Here is a 25,347-nt window from a genome sequence, read left to right on the forward strand (position 1 = left end):
ATTACAAATGCACTGCTCTATGAGCAAAACAGTGAATTTTACTTTGTGCTTTTGTAACCTATCACATTTTGATATCACGGCTGCTCCTGTTGTTACCATGGAAACAACTACCTGACTGCCAACAGTCTAAGCTGTGGGCTTTAAGCTAATAACCACTGAGAAAAAGCCTGCTAGTTCCCTCTTAACTTTGCCTTCCCTCTCACCTTCTTCTCTCCCTAATGTTTGTCTCCTCATAGGCCCTGTCACCCTTTGCAGTAAAGACTCAGCCTACGTTTCCTCGGGAATGAAAGTGCGGTTCAAAGTAAAAAACTGGCATGGAGCAAAGTTTACTATGGAAAATTTCCCCAATTGCTACATAAGCTATCATGCGAAACAAAATTACATTTTGGTGGGAAAAAGACTTCAAATATCTTATTCCAGAAATTCTTTGCCTGTACCCCATCTCTCTGGAAAAAAATTACTTTGTCATATTTGATGACTGCATTTCCAAAATATTCTCCTATTCCAATATGACTATGATGTATTAGCTCTTTTTATTTGCCTTTCCTGCTATTTGTATTTTGAGGTTTTTACTGAATTTGTGCCTACTTGAATATAATTGAGGAGTTACAGAGCCAATATAATTACTTTCCAAACCAATATGTATAGCTTAATTTTATGCAGTCTATACAAAAAATAATTTCCTCCCCATAGCAATGTATGTCGGTAGGGGACAATGTCAATATGTTTCACCAGGTGGATATAAAGTAGCTAGGACACAGCAAGGTCATAGAATAAAGTTGATGTCATGTGTATAGACACCTTTCTCTTCCTTGACAATTGATAGTTGCAGTATAAATCATTTATATAACAAGAATCCATTCCTAGACTTGCTAAAATTTTGGCAGGCTTAAAGACTAGGACTAAAGGTATTTATCACTGTAATTCTAAAATTTTTGAGATTCAAGTTCAGATTCTATTCCCAGGAGTTGATAAAAGATTGATTAGTTTGTTTTCTATTGAAATAGGCTGAGTTGGGTGCTTCCAAAAGTAGTCACTATTTAACACTCCAGCATGAAACTTCAGTGTTTAACTTCAGGATTTTACATCAGGAGGAGAACAGCTGCTATTCATAAAGGGTAAGAGCAATGAGAGCACATAAGTCATCCATAAATTATCCAGATTCACTGCCAACTGTGTTGTAATAAACAGGACCAAATTTGCTGATGGAAGATGGCCCACAGAGAGCGGCTGGCTGTGCTTTCTTGGATGCTGTTAGTTCCTCCTCAAAGTGACAGATGTCAGGTGCCAGCTTTGTAATCAAAGAGTCACTTGTCTCAAGCCTCCCAAACCTGCGAGAGCAATTCATCAATATCTGATAACCTGTTGCTCAAGGAAAATCCCTTTGCACGGTGCCCAAAGTCTGCTCCAGTTTACAGCAGAGAATAAGAAAAAAATTCTATAAGAGATTTTGGATAAATGAGTTGCCACATTCACGAGAAGCTTATGCACAGGGGGTGATGTTAAGGCTGTCAGGAAAATAAATCATAGATACTCATATATTTACTCAACAGCAATATCTTCATTCAATTCCACAAGAATGTCAAGTACTAACTCATAAGGAATAGTACTTTCTACTTCAGGTTTTACACTTCTCTTAACAGTAGATACTTATATTATTGTTTTCTTAGTATGATATAAAAGAAGCTGTGATCATTACTTGGAATGTTCCAAATTCCCACAAGTGGGGTAAACAGCGTATGTACAGAAGGTATAAAAAATTGTCCAATGTGAAGTAGCAGAGGACTAGAAATCCTGTTTATTTCTTGGTAACATCTTTATAGCCCACAGTTATTTTAGGTTACCTGTCTAAACCGAGAGAATGACTCCAAAATTCTGTCTCTAACTAAATATAAGCAAGGAAAGCCTCACAAATGACATATATGAGATCAAGTAAATAAAGCTAACCCATAAGTCATGAAAATAATAAGAAGAAAATATACTCCTTTGTGTGTTACAAAATCAGCTTTTTATAGCTTTAACATTTTTATTATTAAAAGCAAGGAATGCAGAACAAAAACCCAACTAAAAGGCATTTTTAAAGTGTTTTTTAAACTACAGGCTTAATTTCATTACCAAACATACTGGACATTATTATTTGTGCTAATTTCTTTAACAAGGTAATTACAGAATCACAGTATAACAAGTTCAAAGGTAAACGACTGCATTGAGATAGCAACTAACTTGGTTTCTTACCCTGATTTGAGAATAATTACAGAAGGAAAAATAAATATATATTGATAATGTGATATATTAGCTCTTTTTATTTGCCTTTTTGGTTTACCTTGAATGAGAAGGATGTATGCCTTGGGTGGCTTTAGACCTTATCTGAATATGAAAAGATAGCATTGAAAAGTGACTTTGAGTCTCTGGTAACCTAAGACATTATCCATCATCATCTTCAAATGTCCTTAAAAGTCTGTTATTAAAATAAGAATGAAGGCCTGGAAGACTGAGGCAGAAGGATCACTGGAGCCCAGCAAGTCAACGCTGGGATGGCCATGAGTGAGCCACTATACTCCAGCCTGGGCATTGGAGTGAGACTCCAACTCAAAAAAAAAAAGAACAAAGGCAGCTATGACATGGATAAGCTGGAAGTCAAGATGCTTGAGTTCTAATGCCGGGTATACCATTAACTAGCTCCAGTTCAGACTAGCCTTCAGCAAGTCACTTTTCACTTTCTGTGCTCTATTTTCCACTTTTAAAAAATCCTTAAAAAGGAGGAGTTTAAACAAGCACTGTGGACAGTAGAGAAAGGCTGATCAGGAGTTACTAAGGACATCTCAATCCTCCACACCTCCCTCCATCCATTTATTTCAAAAACACATCATATTCCTTTGAATTTAGGATGTACTGTTATTTTTACATACCACTGAAAAAGAAAAACCACTGCCAAATAAGTTGTGATATGCTATCAAATGCCTCCTAATTTCCAACACCTTAAAAAGTGAAGAAGAAAAAAAATCAACGTCTTAGAGTTGATAAAATATGAATGAGCACCTCCTCTGTTTGGGCGGTGAGAAAGTTACATTCTGGGAAAATAATGTTGAATGAAATCTAGATGATGGGTCCTAGATAATTAAAGGGACTGGGCCCAAGTGCACGTGACAAGTAAAACTGGAAGACAAAAACTTTAATGCTCTGATTCCAAGTATGTTATCTTCTACCATGTGGCTCTGATCCCAAGACCAGGTGTTTAAATTTTGAAAGTAGATGCTGGCGAAATGAAGACACAGAGCTACCAAACAGAAACTGGTTCACAGTTAACAGTATGTCTTTCATATCTTCAACAGACAAATAACTCTTCATCATGCTTTGATTTTTTTGGTGCCATACATAGATGCATTCAGAGAGCATCATTTTCAAACACAAAATAATACAATGTGTGAGATATATATATATATATATATATATATATATATATACACACACACACCCACAAATATATCACACACATATATATGTACTTTGTACATATAGACTTATATTTACTGTTTCTATCACAAGTAATAAGTTTAAGGCAGATCTTTATTTTAAAGTAGAAAAGAGCTCAGTTTCTATCACAGTTTTCTACTTCACAGTTTTCCTTTAATCTGTGAAGAGTCGCTTCTGAATATTAGAAACCTGAAATAGAAATATAAGGTAGGGGCTTACTACCAAAATTAGAGTCCAGGGCATGGATCCAAGTTTCTAGATTGTAGTTAGGAAACTGTTGCAGACAGTCATGAATTCAACGGGACTCAAACAAGTTGATAAGACATTTACTAAATTGCAACTGAAATATGAAAATGCAGCTGTAAAGATCAAGTAACATTTAAACAGAAAAGGTAAGAAATATAGCGTTAAATACTGGGACAACCCTGGAAGACTGATGCTGAACTAACAGAAATATGAAGCAGTGACTTGTATTTTATAAGGAGAAATAATCAATTGCCTAGAAGCATTGGCAAGGTAAATCTGAAAAGTGCAAGTGGACTAACAGGTTCCTCTAACCTCATTATTTTAGATTTTCAGCCAGACCTTGCAATAATTATCATGCCCCAGTCTTGAAATGTTTCATCTTTCTTTGCACTCCATAGGGAGTATAAGAATGGACTCATTATGGAATGAGCAGATAAAATAATTTCTATTCAAATACAATCTAAAAACCACAGAATGCCCTATCATAAATTCTAAGAAGAAGTAAGATATTTGGATCCGTGGTTATTTGTTAATGGTGATGAAATCACCCTTCACATTCCTGGTCTCATCTTCCACGGTGATATCATTATTAATCCAATCAGCAGCACAACATGAAATTCTTAGTTTCTATAAATCAGGAGTCAGTGGGAAACGGAAAAGGTAATTGAAGAAGACAAGGTGTCCTAGAAAGAGAATTTTCTTCGTGAGACCTGAAATAAGTGTCATATGTCTGTATCTATATCTTCAATTGAATTCATTTAGCTACCATGCCAACAATCTTCCTGCCTTAATAGTTATTGTTGTTATTATGTAAACTTCCTTGGTTAGAGTCTATGTCCTGTGGGTAATTTCTTGAGCAAAAATTATCCTTAGGATTATAATTGTACTCATATTTTAGTAAGAATTATTCAGAAGCACATATTAAATGTCTTCTATGTCATTTTTTTGAGAAAACAAAGTAATTGCTTTACCAGTTACCTTTGTGATTTGTAAAATGTTTTCTTTCTATTTAATTCACAAGGTATGGATTAAGCTTTCTGAGTTTGTATTGGCATGACAAAAATCATAGTAATTAATTGTTCTCTGAATAGGAAAGATGCATAATAGCAGAGATTCTCAACATACCTCATGAAGCCGGAGGTCTTTTTCATAAACAAGCTTTTTGACAAAAGCAGCTATAAATATAACCCAGGCAACCATAAGCACAATGGGAAGAGAATAAGAGACACTGGTTAGGAAACTGTAAAACAAAAACAGAAAAATCCAGTGACCAAAATGAATGTCACACTTGCAGACTGTAACATATAACAAAAAACACACTCCCTCTTATATTGAAATTATACTCCTGTTTTGAATTTGAAAATAATCATGATTACTCCATTATTTATGGAGGATAAAGCTGACTTAACAGTGGGCCCATGAGTTTTTTGCTGCAATGCTGCAAGACATTTTTTTTTAAGCTCTGGATTGTTAGATAAAAATGCCATATTGTTTAAATTGTGTTTAAGAATATCCTGTTATTATATACATAATTTCAAACTCAAACCCCTTCTATCTAAATGAAATACTTATCTAAAAGGTAGGTTTAAAATTAGATGATGATTGGTTTATCTGACTGAAAGCTGTATCTTCCAAAATTACTGTATTTATCTACTCTTAGTAAGCTCATGGTTATTATTAAACTAAATTTCTAAAATGAAACAAAACCCAAAGCACTTGATTTAAAATGCAGACAAAGACCTTAGATTCCTCAAAGTAACGATTTGGGAGATGTTTCATAAACTGTGTAGAAACGCCTTTTCTCATGATGTGCTAAGCTACAGGGTCACCGGAAAGACATCCTCAAGCCCTAGCTGTATTCCTCAGTGTCCAGTTCTGATGTCTTAAAGTTCAAATGCAGGGGTTCTCAAAGTTGCCTATGAATCAGAAGTGCCTGAAGAGTTTATGAAAACACAAGTTTGTGGATTTTGCTGATAAGCTTCTGGTTTACCGTATCTGAATGGGGCCAGAAATCTGCATTTAGACAACTTCCCAGGTGATGCCCACTCTGCTGATCCAGGGATTATATTTAGGAGCCATAGTTCTGATGACTGTCGCCCTTCTTTGGGCTGAAGCAAAAACAGCAGTTGTCAGTGAGAGAAATTCTAACTACTTAGAGTGTTTTGTACATTGGGCTCCACTGAAGTTTTCACTTGGAGAAAGGTCCCAACGCCACTTCCTTTATAATCTACAAGGCCAAGGAATCACATCCAAGTACCTCAAGCAAAGGTTAATGGAATGTGACATCACTATCATTCAATATGACTTTAGCATGCAGAAGTCTGTCACCATCAGAGAGATGACGGTTTTTTTGGTAGGAGTTGGGGTCATAGACAGTGCTTTTGTTTCCTGGGAAACTGGCCTGCAGTAAACATTTAAAGAATACTTGTTGAATGCATTTTATTTTGGTCCAGGGTCAGCCTTAATACTATTTCTGGATCTATATTTCGGCAAAGGCCTTCATTCATTAATAACAAATATCCTATCATATTTCTTACAAGTGATTGCATATTTTAGTTTGTATATTTCTAGTACAAAAGAGAAAATGCTGGTCTTACAATCAGAAGGACCATTGTGATCCCAACTATATAACTTTGGGCAAGTTACTTAACCTTTCTAGATTTCAGTTTTTGCATCTGGAAAATATGGATGATAATTCCTGCTCCTGTTTACCATATGAGGTTGTTGGGTGAAACAAATGAAATAATATCAGTGCATGCACTTTGTACACCACAGAGTTTATGTGTATTAAGGCATTATAGTCAAACTCCCTTAAAGAATGCAGAGTGCAGGCCAGGCGCGGTGACTCAAGCCTTTAATCCCAGCACTTTAGGAAGCAGAGGCGAGAAGATTGCCTGAGTCCAGGGGTTCGAGACCAGCCTGAGCAACATGGCGAGACCTCGTCTCTACAATAAATCAAAAAATTAGCCAGGGTGGTGGTGCACACCTGTAGTTCCAGCTACTTGGAAAGCTGAGGCAGAAGAATCGCCTGAGCCCAGGAGGTCAAGGCTTTGGTGGCTGTGAGCATGCCACTGCACTCCAGCCTGGGCAACAGAGTGAGACTCCAACTCAGAAAAAAAAAAAAAGAATGCAGAGTGCAGTTAGTTTTATTCTTTAAAGAAACAACCAGGTACCCATCATCCCATCATCCCAGGCATGAAAAATTTCAAGAGGAAAAAAATGAGCAGGCAAATAGATGAGAATTTTAACTCTATTAAACCCATAGGTCTTTACTATTTGTGCAAGCCATCGCAATTCACACACAGTTCAGGCAGCAAAGTGTTGCCTGGCTTTCACAGTAACCAGCTAACCTTTGACTAGCTACTTGATGAAACCCTCATTCTTTTCCCCACACCACTGTTGCACAGGATTACATCACCTCATTTCATCTATAACTCTTGAAGTAGCCAAGGGAGACAGAAGCATCAATAGAAAAAATAAAAAGCTAGCACAGGCCAAGCACGGTGGCTTATCTTGTAATTCTAGCAATTTGGAAGACCGAGGTGAGAGGATTTCCTGAGCTTAGGGGTTTGAGACCAACCTGTGTAACTTGGTGAGACCTCATCTCTACAATAAATTAAAAAATTAGCTGGGTGTGGTGGCACACGCCCGTAGTTGAAGCTACTTGTAAGGCTGAGGAGGAAGGATCACCTGAGCACAGCAGGTCAAGACTGTGGTGGCTATGAGTGTGCCACTGCACTCCAGCCTGGGCACCAGAGTGGGACTCCAACTCAAAAAAAGAAAAGAAAAGAAAAGCCAACTCAGATTTATACAATCTGAGTTGTATAAAAACTGCAATAACTGGGTTGGGTAGCAAGTTCAGTACCTTTAAGGTAATATTCAGCCTCAAGCTTTTACGTAGGAAGCTGAACTTAAAAAACATAGTCCTCCAACCTCATTTTTTAACTGTATATTGAGTTAAGAAGCTATTCATAGCTACTCAACTGGCAGATTTCTTGAACATTCAAATTCAATTGTCTAAGAGCATTATCTTGACATTTTTTTATTAATGTAACAAAACTATTATAGAGAAGAATCCAAACAAATGAACTGATAATACGTGAAAGTTTCAGAGAGCACAATATTTCACAGAGTTAATCAATAATATGAAATAGACCATGTGCTCATATTTTTATTAAATTTGGGAGCTGGAAGGGATTTTAAGATTGTCTTGTTCATCCCTCTCTTTTAAATAGAGCACTAGACTTGGGTAACATGAAAATCATCCAGTAAGGTACCAGGGTCCAGAGTCCAATTCTCCCAGGTCTGGGACCACAATTCTTGGAGAGCTAAGGATGCTGAAAAACAAAACATGGGTCATTTGGAAAGCACTTTACCATCATTTTGGTAGTGCTGCGCGGCTATGATGGAGCTATGTCTTACAGTGTAGACCTTTTCTTGGAAAGGCAAAGGTTTGGTGAATATTATCCTTTTCACTTGGTGCCTCTGAATGAACAAACTGTAGTGAGTTCCCCAAAACGTGGTCGATCATTAAAAAGGACTGAAAGTGTGCAGACTTACTTGTCTTTCATGAAGCAGGGATAAGGAATTGCTTGAACCTGGACTGCTATTTCCTGTGAGTTCCTTCCAGTTTGCAATTCAATGATTGCTCTTTCAATACTATCCTGTAAATAAATAAAAGCCCTGCCATAGATCTGGTTGTGTGATGGAGAATTGTGTGGTCCCGGAGCCCAAATCTTGGTTCTTATGCTTCTTGTGGTCTGTGCGGTCTTGAGACTCATGCGGATGGTATATTTTATGACAGGAGGAAGAAAGACATTTTCAGAGTCATAGCCTTTGTGCCAGCTTCTGTTAGAAGGAAGCTTAAAAATAACACCTAAAAATAAAATGGCAACAACAACAGAAAGGTTATTTTATGGTTGATGCTATTCATTGTTTGGAGGGTACACATAAGGGAGATCCAAATAGTCATTGAGTTAGTAATGTGACAGTGGGTTCAGGATCTTAATTTACAGAAAACATAGTTATTGGTGGTGTCAAACTCAGAGATTCAATGCTGGAGTTTAAGAATATAATCACTAAGTGGACAGATCAAATACATCACTGTATGCCACCGATTAAAATTTAAAAAGCCCTCTTTTAAGTAAATAATCTTAACTGATTATGAGGATAGACTCAACTTCACCCTGTAACTAAGTAACACTTTTCATTCTTAATTTTAACGACACCAACAAAATTAGACATACTTAGATAATATAGCTGGCTGACTACCTGAAGGGTTCTGGTTTTTAAGGACATCGGAGTGGGCAATGACCCCCAGACTACTGTTCTGCATTCTGGATGAAAGAGGTGAGGAAAGAATTGGGCCAATTTTAATACAAAGAGAAGTGCAAACCTTAATAGAATAGCACTTACTTCCAAAGAGTTCATTGCTTTTGTAGAGCCTTTTAGCCTGTTTCTCCATTTCACCTATGGTTTCTGCTGCCTGAATGCGGTCATATAATACACAAGAGGAAATATTTACTGTCAGAGAAGATAGTGTGTTAAGCTGATCAATGATGTCAATGTTGTTCTCTAATGTCAGCCTTAGAATATCTACAGAAGCAAAGTAGAAGAGACAAAAAAATTATGATCTTGAGTCTAGTAGTAGTAAGACAAAATACTAATTTTTTAGTAAACATTAAAGTACATTATAAATAGTGGGAGGCTACAGAATTATTTATTAAAAAATGTCTGGTACTCTACACCAAGGAAAATGTGTCACTACACAAATATTCATTGAGAAGAGCTAGCTACAAATACAGTATAAGCTCAGGATCAACAAAAGAAACAGGATAATTTAAAAGTACATTATGCTACAATTTAATTAACAAAGGACTAATGGTGAATTTTTCAAAAAAGATCTATCTACATGTAGTTAGGAAGAAAACTATAAACTGGAGATGAGTGTTCAGAATAAACTAAACAGAAATGCCTGCTTTATACAGGAACGTAAACACACAAATTGAACAAAGGAAAGACTATGTCGAGTGTATAGAACAAGTAAGCCACATTATTCATTAAGCAGAAGCATTTCTGTGATACAGAAACATTTAAGATACTTGAGAATATATGCCACATAGTTGCAACTTCCTAATATTGTTTGATCTAAAACCTCATGTGAGTTACTGCTTTTGATATCTGCATTAATCTAGACAAAATGATCAAGATTTATTTTAAGTAATTACTCTGGAAGAAAAAAGATTTAATTCCTCTTCAATTTCATGATTTCTTGTGAGGAAACCAACCGGGACAAAGGGTAAATATGAAACTGCAAGTTAACAAATCATTTGGCCAATTAAATTTTTACTGGCTTGATCATCATGAATACTGAGAAGACTTGTGGATATCATAAATCCCTCTTCACAGAACCTAGACATGTCTCTTCCCTCGTCCAAAATAAGACCAAATTTCTCACAGAGGGCAGCTCCTTAAATGCATTTCTCATTAGAATTTAAAGTGAAATGTTTTTACTTGATGTAGATGTGGGTGGGGGAGGGGTAAATTGTGGTTGAACAGTGGCCTCCAGCGGCCACTGAAGTCAACACAACACCAAAGGATTGTTTAGAAAAGCTGGTAGATGGAAACACTGGCAGGGGTTGGCGGGGGTAGGGGGTTAGAAGGGGCGGTCAGTGCCAAAATCTAACTATACAGCCTCTTAGTTACTAAGTTTCAAATGGACTTGTACAAGCATAGAGTCTCACTGCTATATTCATTTTAATCTTATTTTAAATTCCAAGCCTCATCTCCTATTTCAAAAGTTAGGAATGACATCATTTATATGGGAACTCTGTAGTTTATGCCTGATATTTGTATTAAATGGTTCCTTACCCAAATGATGCTTTCAGACAATGAATCCCCTAATACCTTTAAAAAATCAAACTGGTTGACTACCACAATATGCATATAATGACATACACTACAAATGCAGGCATAATTCCTCCCCACTGGTTTGTAACCCCAATTGTGTATGCCCCAGCAGTGCTGGGGAGGAGGAGGGACATTTGCTCGGCTTCTGCCAAATTCTGATGCTCTCAATCCATTTCTCATCCACATGGTTGCATAGCAACAGTGAATCAGACACAGCCTGAATTAGATGTCTTGCATCCCTTAGGTTGAAGGTGGAGTTGTGGCAGAGGGAATGCGGAAGTTCAGACGGCTTCCTTTGATCCTCTGTTGCCTATTCCTTTTAAATGACCATGAGAGGAAGACCCAACTTTGAATACTGATTTTAGTTTATTTTCTTTTGACTCTCTGTATCATAGTCTCTTCCTTGCTTCTGCTAACTCTATACCTCTTCCCATTATGTTCAGGGTGAGTCAAGTAAGACCGAGACCAGTGGAGATAAAAATGCTAAATACAGCCAGAAATAAATCATTTAATTTTCCCTTGTCCTTAAAGACTAGCTTTTCATCAAGTTACCAAAAAAAAAAAAAAGCCAAGGTTCCCTTCTAACAACCTATCTATGATTGAAGAAAAAATTGCATTTATATTGCATTATAATTATTGAAACTAACTGCAAACATTGAGTTTCCAAATAATCATTATTACTTCCAATTGTACAACTAACTGGGAGGAAGATGGATAGATATATACAGGATCTCATTTTTTCTTTGAACAACCAGCTAAATACAGAAGAAAAGGAGGAGAAAGTTTTCATATGGAATAATGCTTTTCACATTTCTGACATGAGTAGTGAATAAACGTTTTGTGAATCTGGACTCACCGAGTTCATCTATCTGTTTCAATAGTTCAACAGCATCAAGTCCCACGGAGAATTTTACAAAAACTTGCACAAAGGGGTTCCTTAGAGTATTCTAACAAATAATAATAGGGAATCAGTTTCAATACCTGAAGAAAACATGTTTAATGTTGTCTCTCTAATAACAACCGTAGTGAAATGAAGTAAACCACCACTGGGCATTATCAGTGCTAGGGCATTATCTTACAAAGGCTCACACACAAATCCTAGAGAAAGAAAGAGAAAGTTGGTGGCTGGTAATAACTTGACAGGCTGGGCTTTTGTTTGTCTATAGACACAAATTGGTCTGCATGCTAAAGTGGCCAGATATGACCAAGACTATCAACATTAAGAGATTATATTCAATTTAATAGACTTTTCCTCTTAGCTATTATATTATTTCTTTTTAACATATGTTATATACAATGTTGTGGGTCACGGTTGAATTTTGTTCACCTATAACAAACAAAAGCAACTTTTAAAAATTGTGATGTCTACGTTGATTTGTATTCCAGTTTAGTTCCCAGCCTGAACCTTTTAACAAGCACCCAGTATTTTCCAGCTTCAGGTTACCTTTCCATAAAATAGAGATGACTGATTCATCTCATCAGAATAGTCCATGTAAATTATTGTGATATTGTTTTTTACTGTCACAAGTGCGACTATGTGAATATGAAAGAATTGGTAAAACCTTAGTCTATGGGGGGACCCCCCCAAAATGTGCACATAGTAAGAGCACAAATATTAGCGAATAGTATTCAAATTATTTGTTTTAGAAAGTGTACTTATTAGTACACGTTTAAACTTAGTAATCTTCAAAGTACTCTCCATTTGATGCAAGATACCGATTGAGACCCTTTTCTCACTGCTCAAAGCAATTTTTTAACTTGTCACGTTGATGCCTTTTAGTTCTTGAGCCTTTTTCTTTGTTTCACCTCCTCCACATCAGCAAAACATTTCCCTTTGAGGACTTCTTTCATGGGGAGACAAAAAAAAGTCGCTTGGGTGAAATTGAGTGAATAAGGGTGGACTTGGGAGTGATACCGCTTCTGATCAAAAACCGCTGAGCACCCAGTGCGGCGCGGACAAGTGCGTTGTCATGGTGGAAGAGCCAGTCACCTGTTTGTCAAAATTCAGGAGATTTCTTCTGCAAATCATGACGCAATCTTCTCAAAACTTCTGGATGAAACATTTGGTTAACCGTTTTCCCAGAAGAACAAATTCCAAGTGTACTACAAGGGGCGTGCCCTCCCAAAAAAAACTCTGGAGGTTTTTTGGGTCCCACCCTTGGATATTCATGGAAAGACTGATTTTTAAAAAACACACTTGCTTTAAAATATAAAGACTTTTATAACTATCTTCCAAATTAAAAGACATAACTTCTGCCACTGTAGGAGTACTATTCGCTAATATTTGAGCTCTTACTATGTGCACAGCACTGTATTATAGAGTTCAACTTTCTCACTTCATTTTTAGCTACACCTGAGGTAAGTGCTATTATTACCTCCGATTAATAGATGACAGAGCTAGGGCTAAAGAAGAATGGGAAAGTTGAAGGGAGAGAATTCAACTCAAAGAAATTTTCATTCATTGTATGTGTAAATTCATGCCCTGGTTTTTACTTAATCAAGGCTTGAGTTGATTGCCCTTTTAGAGCACAATGAACCACCACTTATTTTCTGCCCTTTTTACCAATATCATTTGTTTTATTATCATGGAGATGAATGATCAAGAATAACATGTATTCTTAGCACACAAATAAAATAGAATTAATTTGCTAAATCCATAGCTGCGAAGGGTTTTAAGAATAGTGGGTAGCACGTAGACTAATGGCTATCATACCAGTACATGCCATAATATCAGAGCCCTTTAAAATATGTTTATCAGGAATTAGTTTATGCCTCCTAGAGTATGTGAATCAGAGCATCACTATCAAAGCACTGTGTTAGTTGCAATTCAGAGATGATCCGTTGAATCCTGTTTCCATTTTTCCACCCCTCCTTTCACAATCAATCCTGTGATATATAATACTGTTTTCAAATGTTCCCACACATGTGGTCTTCACAAGTCAGTGAAGTGGTTCCCAATACACCCATTTTAGAGATTTCTAAACCTCAAGTACTTTAAGTCATTTGCCTAAAGGTTCACATGGTAAAACCAGGTCTTATGCCAAAGGCCTGAAATTTTAAATTCTATGCATATGTAAAGACCTAAGTCTTTCCTCAATAATTGAGAATAATCGTTTATTGAGTTCTGGAACAGAATAAAGACACTTCTGTTAGATGATGATCCCTTTATAAACATGGTCAAAGAGACTCTAGCAAATTACTGTACTTTAAAATTATTGTGTATAGAGCACGTCCTGTTAATTCACTACCTAACAAAACTTGTCTTAATGATATAGTGTGTGACTTTTCTTCTCATCACAGAAAAAGTTTTAGAAGAAAAGAGCAATCTACTACTTAAAAAATATATTTATCCATAAAGGAGGACAAAATTATGAACTTTGCACCAACCTGGATGGACTTAGAGTTCATAAAACTGAGTGATCTATCACAGAATCAAAGAACTGAGTACCACATGTTCTCACTCATAAGCGGACCCTGAACAATTATCATAATACTACAAGAAAGGGATTAGCAGTAGTGGGAAACTGCCGGGGTGGGGGACACACTTCATCAATAAAGGTACCAGATCTCAAACCAGGTGAAGTGGGGACCAAAGTGAGACCCAAACTTTACCTGTACAATGACCATTTGTATACCTAACTCTGAATTGTACCCCACATCTTTAAAATTAAAAAAAAGAGAAAATGCATTTATCAATAAAGTACTATTTAAATAGCTTGTGTTATCTGAGACTCACTAGAAAAGGCCACTTAAAATGAGCATGCTTCAAATTAGAACCAAAATTTCATAGTAAATTGTAGGGAAGATGTTTGAGGAAAAGTTTATTTTGTGTTTATTACATGTATTAAATACATATTTTAGGAATTTATTTTGCCATTCATAATAAAATTCTAGCTGTAATTGTAACTATGTAGTCATTGTTAGTCGAAACACAAACTTTTGGGGGTATAATTTTTCTGGCCAAGTTGTGTCAGACGATAACCTTCATTTTCTGTTTAACACCTTGGGCATGATCATAAAGAAGGGCATTTTAACTTTTTTTTTTCAAAAATATTCCAGGGCTCCATCCATTTTACCAAGGCCTCTCTTTGATACACAGGCCGGTCTCTCTTGAAGTTCTTAGGCTCTCATTCCTGCCCATTTTATTGTCTCCAGTTGGTAATTGGTCTAATTCTGCTGCTCAGTCTTCAGTTGCCAATATCTCTGTGTGTTACTGGAACATTTTCCCACATTATTTGCCTTGTATTCAGAAAATCCTGCCTCTTTTCCAAGAAGTGCAAATTATACTTTTCAGCCAAAGTGCATCGTCTCTGAGTCTCATGGTCAAATCTCTAACTTAAATTACAGTGAGCATGAGGACTGAGAACTCAGTTTTGAAGGCACTGATTTATTAGAGCACTTTTCCCAGTTATGATAGCTTTTGCTTCCTTATGTGGCCTTGACAATTAGACCACTACATTAAGGAGACCACCTAGTGCACGATATGTTCAAATGAATTTGGAATTTATTTATTACACAAATGTCATATGTTTCCACCATGGAACTCCCTACACTTAATGTTCTCCAGAATACTAGTGTTTTAGGCATTCTGATTTAGTTCAGATAGCAAGGGAGATTTAAAGGAAATAAATAAATAACATAAACATATTTGCATGGCATTTTACTTTTGGAAAACTGATTTACATGGCTAGTTATGTCTCCAGATCAACTTGTAAGATGTCTTATCTCTGAAATACAGACAGAGAAGTTTCAGTAAAAGAAGTGAAGATGATTATAAACAGAAGTGACAGATCTGTTATCCTGTCTCAGACCCTATCTCTGCAAGAGAGGCAAATTTAGTCTGTTGAATATGGATTCTATGTTACTATCTGCCCATTCACATAATGAAAGTGATTACATCTCAAAGAATTATAATTCCTACCAATGCAAAGGACAGAATCATCTCGTACCTGGAGCATTGGAATCGCCTGGTTTAGCAGGTGGAAGGAATTCATAAAAAGTGGCGATTTATCCATCCATTCTTGAGATTTTTCTCTTAATTCTGCCAGCTGTCTCAGAGTTACATTGGACTTAAAGACAAGAAACAAAAGAGGCCTGGTTCATTAGTATTTTGCCTATATTTCAAAGAGATATCTTAAGGTTATTGTGTTACATCATTTTTTTAAAACGGTGAGGTTAGTAAAAATATTGTCAGAAGTTTTCCACTTTGTCAAAAGTTTTAAAAGGCAGCTTTTATAAAATTTACTAAAATTCTGGAAAATGTAAAGTTTGCTTCATGTCCACAATGAATTTATAGCCAAAATGAAAGCATTACTTTTGGAAGTTTTTCACTGTTACCAATGATACAGTTAACTTTACAGCTAAAGAAGTATCCTAGTTCAAGGATATAAGAAGGATATTCTCATATATTGCTGGTAGGAATGGTTGTGTTACAACCTTTTTTTGGAAAGCAATCTGACAACAGCTATTAAAATAAAATACAATATCCTTCAATCCCTCAATTCTGCACATTTATCTTATTGAAATAAAGATACTTCTATGTACAACCATATGCATGAGAGTATTTGTTGCCACACTATTTACATTAACAAAAACAAATACTGGAAACAAAATGAATGCTCAACAACTAAGGATTGGATGAGTAAATTAGATATTGTGAAACTATTTGCAATCTTTAAAAAAATGAATTAAACTGTACCTACTAAGATGGAAGAATTTCCACAATGTTTGAGAAAAGCAGCATGTAGAAAAGTATTGTGATGCAATCTCATGTTAATAATGCAAACAATGACCAAAGAACTCTGCATATAAATGTATATACAGTGAAATAATCAATAAAGGATTGGAAGAGTAGGATCAAGAGGAAAACAAAGGGGAAGTGAGAGCCAAGCACAAAAGGAAAAAATAAAAGACTTAGAAAATAAACAAGCATATAACTTCATTTATGCAAAATTATGTAGACGTATATAGTAATTAAAGCAAATAATATATTCAGTTACAAACAAGAAAAGCAAATAACATTCAGTGTTGATCTCCTGTCCATTTTTATATAGATCTAAAAATTATGTTATTCATATAACTATGTTTTGATGATCAAGTAATGGTGAATCCGAGATTTTCTTTTTTACTTTTGCCCTATCATTTCAAAAGTATTGTTTATAAATCAAATTCCTAAAGCCAACTATAAAAGTGAAAGGGAGCCGTTATTATAGTTAAATGAGGTAGAGGATGAGTACAGTCACTATTAATGTCATTTTTTCAACATTGTAGATATATCTATATAGATATGAGAAGTTAAATTATACAACCAAATATGAAGCCAATAATCTATATTTCAGGGACTGTTTTTGTTCCGCTTAGTTCTGTGATGCTCCATATTATTTTTTCTTCTGCAATAATTTTTACATATTTTGAAAGTTAGACACCAGTTGTAGAAAACTTTTATTCTTTTGGTGATAAATTGAAAATCTGAGGTCTCGCTTCAACTAACTTCATTCTCAAGTGTCAACATGGTTCATTTATCTTCAGAGGGCTACCACTCAATCTATACTGCTTGCACATATCCAGGGCAGAAGTTGAGAACGATTAAGGGTTCCAGAAAGCCCAAAGTAATTATAGTAGTCAGGAAGATATAAAGAAATCAGAGTCAGCTAAAGTAATTTGGAAGCTGATTACTTCAAAAGTCATCTTAATACTCAAAATAGAAACTGACTTATAATAATCAAACCTTTTCCATTATTGCCTTGGTAACTGGGTTATAGGGTGCATACAAAATTCTTCCCAACAACATAGGTTTCAAGAAAGCCCAAATCACAGGTCCAGCAGGCATGTTAATGATGTCTTTATAAAGGGAGAAGCAAAATGGTGCTGGAAAGAAAAGTGAAATAAAACCATTCAATAGATATATTTCAAATTTATTTCCTCATGGTAAATTAGCACAGATTATTCTTATCACAGCAAAAAATACATGCCCTAGCACTTCTTATATTATTAACAGATGTGAGGTATCTGGTATCATAGTAAGAAAGCAGAGTAACAAATCTCCTTTGGTGAGAAAGTGTAACCCAATAAGCAAGCCCAGAAAGAATGTAGACATTTTGCCAAGAAGAGATGAAAGATTGCAAATCACATGTCAAAATGACCAACAGATCTATGTCAACAGCATTTAATTTTTAAAAAAGACACAAACCTACTACTTGATAGTGCCACATAAGGTGAATGAAGAAAAAGATGAATAAATGAGTCAACCCAATTGCTATCCTAAACCTCCATAAATTTACTCCAAAGAGCTGGGTGATCACATTTTGCATCTCCAAGTTTATCGATCAAGTAAACAGCTTTGACGTGCCGCTAAACATTTATGGTCCTACTGCATTCACGCAGCTCTGCTGCGTGTGATATAAATTTTTAATTCTAGAAAGTTAGGAGAAAGTAGAGACCCACACAGATTTAAGGCAAATTTTTGTATTATCTATGGGCAAGGAAAGCTGGTATGACACATTCTAAGTATAGTGTTGTGGTTAAGAGGACAGGCTTTGCAGCAGACTATCTGGGTTTGAGTAACAGCTCTGACACTTTTAAGCTGAATGAACTTGGCCAGGTTACCTGCCATCCTTTGCCTTATTTTTCTTTACTAAAATGGGTTAATATATGGTATATGCCATGCTTAACGTGTGGTAAGTGCCATGTGTTTTCTATTTTTATTCTTGGGAAAAATTAATATTTCATTTATCATGATAAGCTATGATAGACTAGACAATGTTCTTATTGCCATGACGTAGCCATAAAGAAGGACAACATTATGAACTTCGCAGCAACTTGGATGGACTTAGAGGCTATAATACTGAGTGATCTATCACAGAAGCAAAGAACTGAGTACCACATGTTCCCACTCAACGGTGGACCTTGAACAATTATCGTAATACCGTAAGAAAAGGATTGACAATAGTGGGAAATTGCCTGGGAGGTGGGGGCGGGATTGGCAGTAGTGGGAAACTGCCAGGGGAGAGGGGGCACACCTCATCAACAAGGGTACCTGCATAATGAACGTTTGTATACTTAACCCTGAATTGTACCTCACGTCTTAAAAAAATTTTTTTTAATTAAAAATAAAATTTTTTAAATGCTAAAAAAAGAGAGAATAATTGCTGTGCTTATTTTAAAGTATACTTACTAGTATGCAGAGGAATTCCATATTTTGAAGCAATTTGCTCTTTACTTAGTTTATAAGTCAAAAAATCTTTGGTGTGGTTGCCTTTTGGCCTTTGGGAAGAGGGCAGCATGGCAGTTAAATACTCAGTGGTGATTCCTTGGGAACACAGTGCCTGGGAGATGGTGCTAAATGATCCTTGGGGTGTGCTCATTCGCTTGTTTCTGTACATTGCCTGTGAGACAAAAATTCACAATTTATTAGCATTATATAAGCTGGAGATGCTACTGAAAACAACATACAAAGAAAACCTGATACCGCTTAGAGTATCCTTAAAGTTTCCATAATTCCTTTAAAACGTGTGTCCGAAATATAAATGCAGAAGGATAAACTTCACTAATTTAAGTGACAAAACATGTGGCTAGAGTTGAAAAGTGGTTTTTTTTTTTTTTGATGTGATTTTTTTTCAATGTACTAAATTTGAAGCAGAATATATTCTAACTAACCATGAATAAAAGTTAATGTGAAGGAAGGAATTTTTTCAACAGGAACATTACTGGATGACTTTTCTACCTGTGTCAATGGAACACTTCTGGGTAGATGCAATTGTTTCAAGGACCTCATTTTGTCTAGCAGCGGATGTGCACCGGAAGCCATCTGATTGAGAATCTCTTTTAGCCTTGTGAAGAGTTCTATCATCCTTTCTACAGGCTTTTGGTCTTTCCTCGGGAAAAACACCTAACAGAAGCAGAATAAAAACAAGAGATTTATGTGGAGAAATTGGAATCCTCATGTCATGTTGGTAAGAACACAAAGAAGAAAACAGTTTGGAAAACATTGTGAAAGTAGATTAAATAGTTAAACATACATTTACCACACAGCCTGGCAATTCCATTCCTAGGAATTAGAATTTCCTCCAAGAGAAGTGAAAACACACGTCCACACGAGGATTTGTATGAGAATGTTCATAGCAGCATTATTCACAATAGCCAAAAAGTGAATGGATAAACAAAATCTATATCCTTAAAATGGAATGCTACTTGGCAATAAAAAGAAATGAAACACTGATACATATTACAACATGTGTGAAACTCAAACACTTTATATTAAGTGAAAGAAGTCAGACAAAAAGACCACGTGTAATATCTAAAAAAGACAAATCTATAAGGACGGAGAATAGATGACCTGGCTGACATGAGAAGTAATTGCAAATGAACATGAGGTTCTTTTTAGGATGATGGAAATGTTCTAAAATTAGATTGTGGGCCAGGTGTGGTGACTCACATGCCTCATCTCTACAACAAATTAAAAAATTAGCCGGGTGTGGCGGTGCGTGCCTATAGTTCTGGCTACTTAGAAGGCTGAGGCTGAAAGGTCGCCTGGGCCTAGCAGGTCGAGGCTGTGGTGGCTGTGAGTGTGCCACTGCACTCCAGCTTGGGCAACAGAGTGAGATTCTGACTCAAAAAATATAAAAATTAAAAAAATTAAAATTAGATTGAGGTAATAGTTACATAATTCTATGCATTTACTAATAAACATTTAATTATACACTTTAAATGAGTGAATTTTATGGTATAGAAATTATTCCTCAATAAAATTACAAAAATAAATGATTTTAGAAGTCAGAAAGGCAAATGTCAATTACATATAATCATATAATGTGTTTCTAAAAATTAGAAAACCTCTGTCAAAAAGCTTACATGACTCATCAAGCTAAATCATGTTAATTCCATAATATGTATCTGCAGCAGGAAGAAATATTGCAAACAGCTTGAATTTTTAAAGTAACTTCGTCCTCTTATTCAGTCATTTATTCAGTAAACATTAATTGAGTGCCTGCTACGTTCTCGGCACTGGACGAGGTAATGGCTATGCAGAGATACACAAGCTGGCATCATCTTTGTACTCAGGGAACTGTGTTCTATTAGGAGGAGTCAAATATGTCAATAAGCAAAAGGCTGGGGAATATAAGGTGATGGGGAGCGTTTAACTAAGAAATCAAAGGAGATTTTTCGAGGGCAGAGGATAGGAAAGAACACACCATAGAAACAATAAGAGGAGAAAGAGAATAAGCAGAGGGGGAAAGAGATGTAAGGTCCCTGAGGAGGGAAAACTCTCGGCATACCCAAGGAAGTCAAGGATCACAATTATGAACACAAGATTCAGGTGGCGAGAGAGCCTGGTATTTGCATCTCCCACAATGCTTAGCCCACATTCATGAAGATACAACTGCCCAATAGCACAGCTGCAAACCGCAGTCAGATTTTTCTAAATAGAACCAACATTTCTATTTTTCTATTTCCTATTGTAGTTCTGCCAACATGCTAAGCACCCCTACATTAATGCGAAATAAATTGACTAATGATGGGAATTTTAAAATTATTTATGTTGGCAATACCAAAAGTAATTAGAAATGGTCTTCTGCTTGTCAAATGTACATGTTTAATTAATAGCCTCAACAAGAAGTATTAAGTTGGATGTCTGCTGTGCAGAGGCATCATGAAATAATTAAAATTTTAAGTGAACAAAATTAATACAGTTTTTTCATATGTATTTTAGGCTAAGCCATTTTTATACCCTCAGTTACAAAGTCTCAACAATAGAAGTCAGTTATTTGTTTTTGATTTTTCTTACTTTTTTAAAAAATATTTTATTTTAAAGATGTGGAGTATAATTTAGGATTAGGTACACAAGTGGACATCGTACAGGTAAAGTTTGGGCCTCCCTTTGGTGTTTTTCTTACTTTAAAGAGAAAAACAGCCAGGCTCGGTGGCTCAGCCTGTAATCCCGTGCTTTGGGAGACTAAGGTGAGTGGATTGCCTGAGCCCATGGGTTCGAGACCCGCCTGGGCAACTTGGCGAGACCTCATCTCTGCAATAAATCAAAAATTAGCCAGGCGTGGTAGCGTGCACCTGTAGTTCCATCTACTTGGAAGGCTGAGGCAGAAGGATTGCCGGAGCCCAGCAGGTCGAGGCTGCAGTGGCCAGGAGCAGCCACTGCCCTCCAGTCTGGGCTACAGAGTGAGACTCCAACTCAAAAAAATAAAATAAAATAAAGAGAAAAACAATTTTTCATGTTTTAAAGCACATGTACATATTTTTATCCAAGTATAGGTTTGGGTGAACATAGGTATTTGATTTTCCTATGTTTATATTTTTCTTTCAGTTATTTATTAAGTACTTATAGAGCATCTACTTATTGCAAGATGAAGTCACTGCTGACTTTATTAAGTGTCAATAATGACCATTTATCTGCAGGATAGATAAATAATAGCAGTCTCTAAATTGATGAAGGAAACGAACTTTTTTTTGAGAATACTTAAAAAACTGTTTTTTTAGTTAAAAAATCTTTGTTCTCATCTTTATTTTTATCTTACCAAATTAATGCCCATTCAATGTAAAAAAAAAAAAAAAAAACAATTACACTTGTATTTTATATTTTTGAAATACAACATTTGTACTTTACAATAACAGCATATATTACATTTAATTTTTGGTCTCTGATACACAAACTGAGAGTTAATAAGGCAATAATATTAGTTTCCTTGTCTATAAAATGTGCACAATATAATATATAATCTCCAAGGTTTCATTTAGCTCTAAAATAATGCTATAATTACAAAAGCTGGAAAAATGAATCTCACCCCATATAGTATCACAGAACATACCTGTGTAATTAAATATTTTTATACTAAACCATGAATATAAGTATACGTCACCAACAGCAACTTACCTTGTATGTGAAGTTGTAAATGTCTAAGTAGTGCAGAAGTGTGAGTCCAATGAGGTAAGACTGGTGGGATCTCTCGGGAAAAGACAGGCTACAGAATTCCTTCATTGCATCTTCCAGTTTGGGATTAGTGATATTACCATCACAGGAATGCAACCAGAACACCCGAGAAATAATCTGCAGATAGAGGAAGAAAATATTTTGGCTATGAAACATTTGGGAGTCATCCATCCATTTTGAGAGGTTTTTTTGTATACTCTAAGTTTTAAAATATGACAAATAAATTTAAATAAAATATTTTAGCTACCTCAAGAATCAAATAACTGATTCAAAGCACTAATTCCCGTTAATAAAACCATGGAGAATAGTTCACTTAAGAAAGAAGATGAAAAAAGGAGACAAGAGGCATCTGAGGTGACTCCTAGATTTCTTGCCTGAATAGCTGGGTGAGTGATAGTACCAAGAAAGATAGGTGGTTTGGAGTAAGTGTGGGGAAAATACAAGTTGGAGATTGCCCCCTTTAAAAATTTTACTCTTGGGCAACCCCCTCCAGTTCCCTCCCACTGTGGGAGCTTTTCTGTCCTCTCAATAAATCCTGCTTTCTAAATATAAAAATAAAAAATAGTAAAATAATAAAAATTTTATTCTTAAGTCATTCAAATTGCATTTAATTTTTATAAGTATTCAAAGTTATAATCTTATACATTTTACTCTGTGGGTCCACAGATGTAAAGCAAACGGAAAAAAAAAAAAAATCCCAGAATCATACAATAATGTGAATCACCCATCCTGGACATAGTGCTTCTACAAATAGTGGGTACAACTATGAGAAATCAGATGTCATCTCTGTTGTCACCAGGTTGAAACAAAAAGAAAGCTTATGAAATTCAAGATTTTAAGAATGTTTCACTCTTTCTTCTTGAAAGTAATAAGGATGTACACTCTCCATTTACATGTATTTATTTACTAAAATAAACCTGCTCTTCAGAAGCCAAAAACGTAATTGTTGAAATGCGATCTTAGGATCCAATGAGCGAAAGGTGGGATCAGAGAGGGAAAGTGAACATCATTTGCTAGCACAAGAGGACAAGGAAAGGCAAAGCTGTTTTCCTTTCTGTGTGGGGAACCAATTAAAAATGGCATGCGGTAACTTCAATATTTTCCAAAGGGAGCCTTAAGAGCTTTTAAAAAAACTTTATCCAATATTGGAAAATAACTGAACTGTGCTAAGAAATGACACACTCTGTCACACGTAAGGTTTGAATGGATGAAGCCTTAAGCTCTGCAGGTCTTTTGGAAAATTTCTATGACACTTCCAGACAATGGTCTTGGAAAAGGAATAAAAGATCAGACATTTTGAGTGGAAAACCCTATTATCAGCCTATGAGGAAATGGCATTATTCATTTTCACTCCAAAAAATGTTTACTACAACCACAAACTTACCCATAGTTCCCTTAAGAAACAAGACGGGGATAATGTCAGGGAGTCATTTCTGCTATGAACGTGTTATTGGGTGTGATATGTCTTGTCTTGGGACTTTTAAAAAGTAAAAATGAGAATTCGTTTTTATTTAAGTTAAAACAAATAGCAAATAGTTTTCATATCTTCATACATTTTTTTTTTCCCAATCAATTTACTGAAGTTTGGCCTTGATGTCATTATAGTAGGTGCAAATTCACACACAGTGATTGTGATAGTGAATACAGCTCTTTATTGATGGCAACAATTGTTTAAGGAAGCCATTTGAAGGTAAACAAAAGAAAAGAACAAAGGAGGCAAGGGAACGGAGAAAGAAAGAGAAAGAGAAAGGAACACACGTGATAATATTCTTACTTCAGAATTTTTCTTTTCTCTTCACTTGAGAATGTTATCATTTACATGGAAAATTCACCAAATTTGCATGCTTCTTCTTAGTGTTTAATGGGCAAGTCTTCAAGAAATGCTAAATGCTATTTAAATTTCTAAGATCTGCATTTAATTATTCACAATAGCAAAAACATGGAACCAACCTTGTTGCCCATCCAAAGAGCACTGGATTAAAAAATGTGGTACATATGCACGCTGGAATATTACGCAGCCATAAAGGAGGACAAAATTATGAACTTCACATTGACTCAAATGGACTTAGAGTCTTTCATACTGAGTGATCTATCACAGAAACAAAGAACTGAGTACCACATGTCCTCACTCATAAGCGAACCTTGAACAATTATCATTATACTATAAGAAAGGGGTTGGCAGTAGCGGGAAACTGCCAGGGGACAGGGGACACACCTATTCAACAAATGTTCAGTACTTGCATAATGAACATTTGTATACCTAATCCTGAATTGTACCCCACGTCTTTAAAGTAAAAAAAAATTTTTTTTTAAAACTTCATTGAAGTATAAGCACAGGACATCCCACCTCAGCTCTGTTATCAGGAATAGGAATGGCCAACAACTTGTTGATGCTATTGTCGGACATTCCCGCGGTTCTCCTCAGTTCTTCTTTGAGCTCTTCGACATTTTTAAACAATTCTATTAACTGACCTGCAAGAAAAAAAAGTCAAATATTCGTTGTAATGTCATTCTTTTTAGTCACACTAACTTTCTAGACTAAAACATCCATTCAACATACATGCCTTGTCAGGAACAGATGTCTCTCAGTTTTGGCAAACTTCACAACTTCAGAATCTATTTCTATCTGATTTAGATTTCATTCTTGTTCTGGTATCATTTACCCAAGGTAACAGATTGCTCTGAGTTATAATTCTTCCTTAGGTATCTACAACTCAAGACTGATTCAAGGAAAATACAGTTGCCTCACAGATTTTGATCACATAATTCACTAAATAAAT

At 35.7% G+C, this 25,347-nt stretch overlaps 1 protein-coding gene across 1 annotated transcript in view; it reads right to left on the reverse strand.

Moving 5' to 3' along the window:
* Positions 1-25,347, reverse strand: part of ABCA12 (ATP binding cassette subfamily A member 12) — a 176,659-nt gene that overhangs the window by 53,138 nt on the left and 98,174 nt on the right. The window contains exons 14-23 of the mRNA XM_008053854.1: positions 24,915-25,039; positions 22,511-22,684; positions 19,352-19,516; positions 18,803-19,013; positions 17,357-17,496; positions 15,579-15,698; positions 11,486-11,576; positions 9,136-9,315; positions 8,281-8,596; positions 4,846-4,960 (exon numbers count right to left, since the gene is read on the reverse strand). Of these exons, the coding sequence (XP_008052045.1) occupies positions 4,846-4,960; positions 8,281-8,596; positions 9,136-9,315; positions 11,486-11,576; positions 15,579-15,698; positions 17,357-17,496; positions 18,803-19,013; positions 19,352-19,516; positions 22,511-22,684; positions 24,915-25,039 (1,637 nt within the window). The remainder of the gene's footprint in view (positions 1-4,845; positions 4,961-8,280; positions 8,597-9,135; positions 9,316-11,485; positions 11,577-15,578; positions 15,699-17,356; positions 17,497-18,802; positions 19,014-19,351; positions 19,517-22,510; positions 22,685-24,914; positions 25,040-25,347) is intronic.

This window comes from Carlito syrichta, unplaced genomic scaffold, assembly GCF_000164805.1.
Source record: "Carlito syrichta isolate Samal-C Ts95f unplaced genomic scaffold, Tarsius_syrichta-2.0.1 Scaffold10796, whole genome shotgun sequence".
Taxonomy (NCBI): domain Eukaryota; kingdom Metazoa; phylum Chordata; class Mammalia; order Primates; family Tarsiidae; genus Carlito; species Carlito syrichta.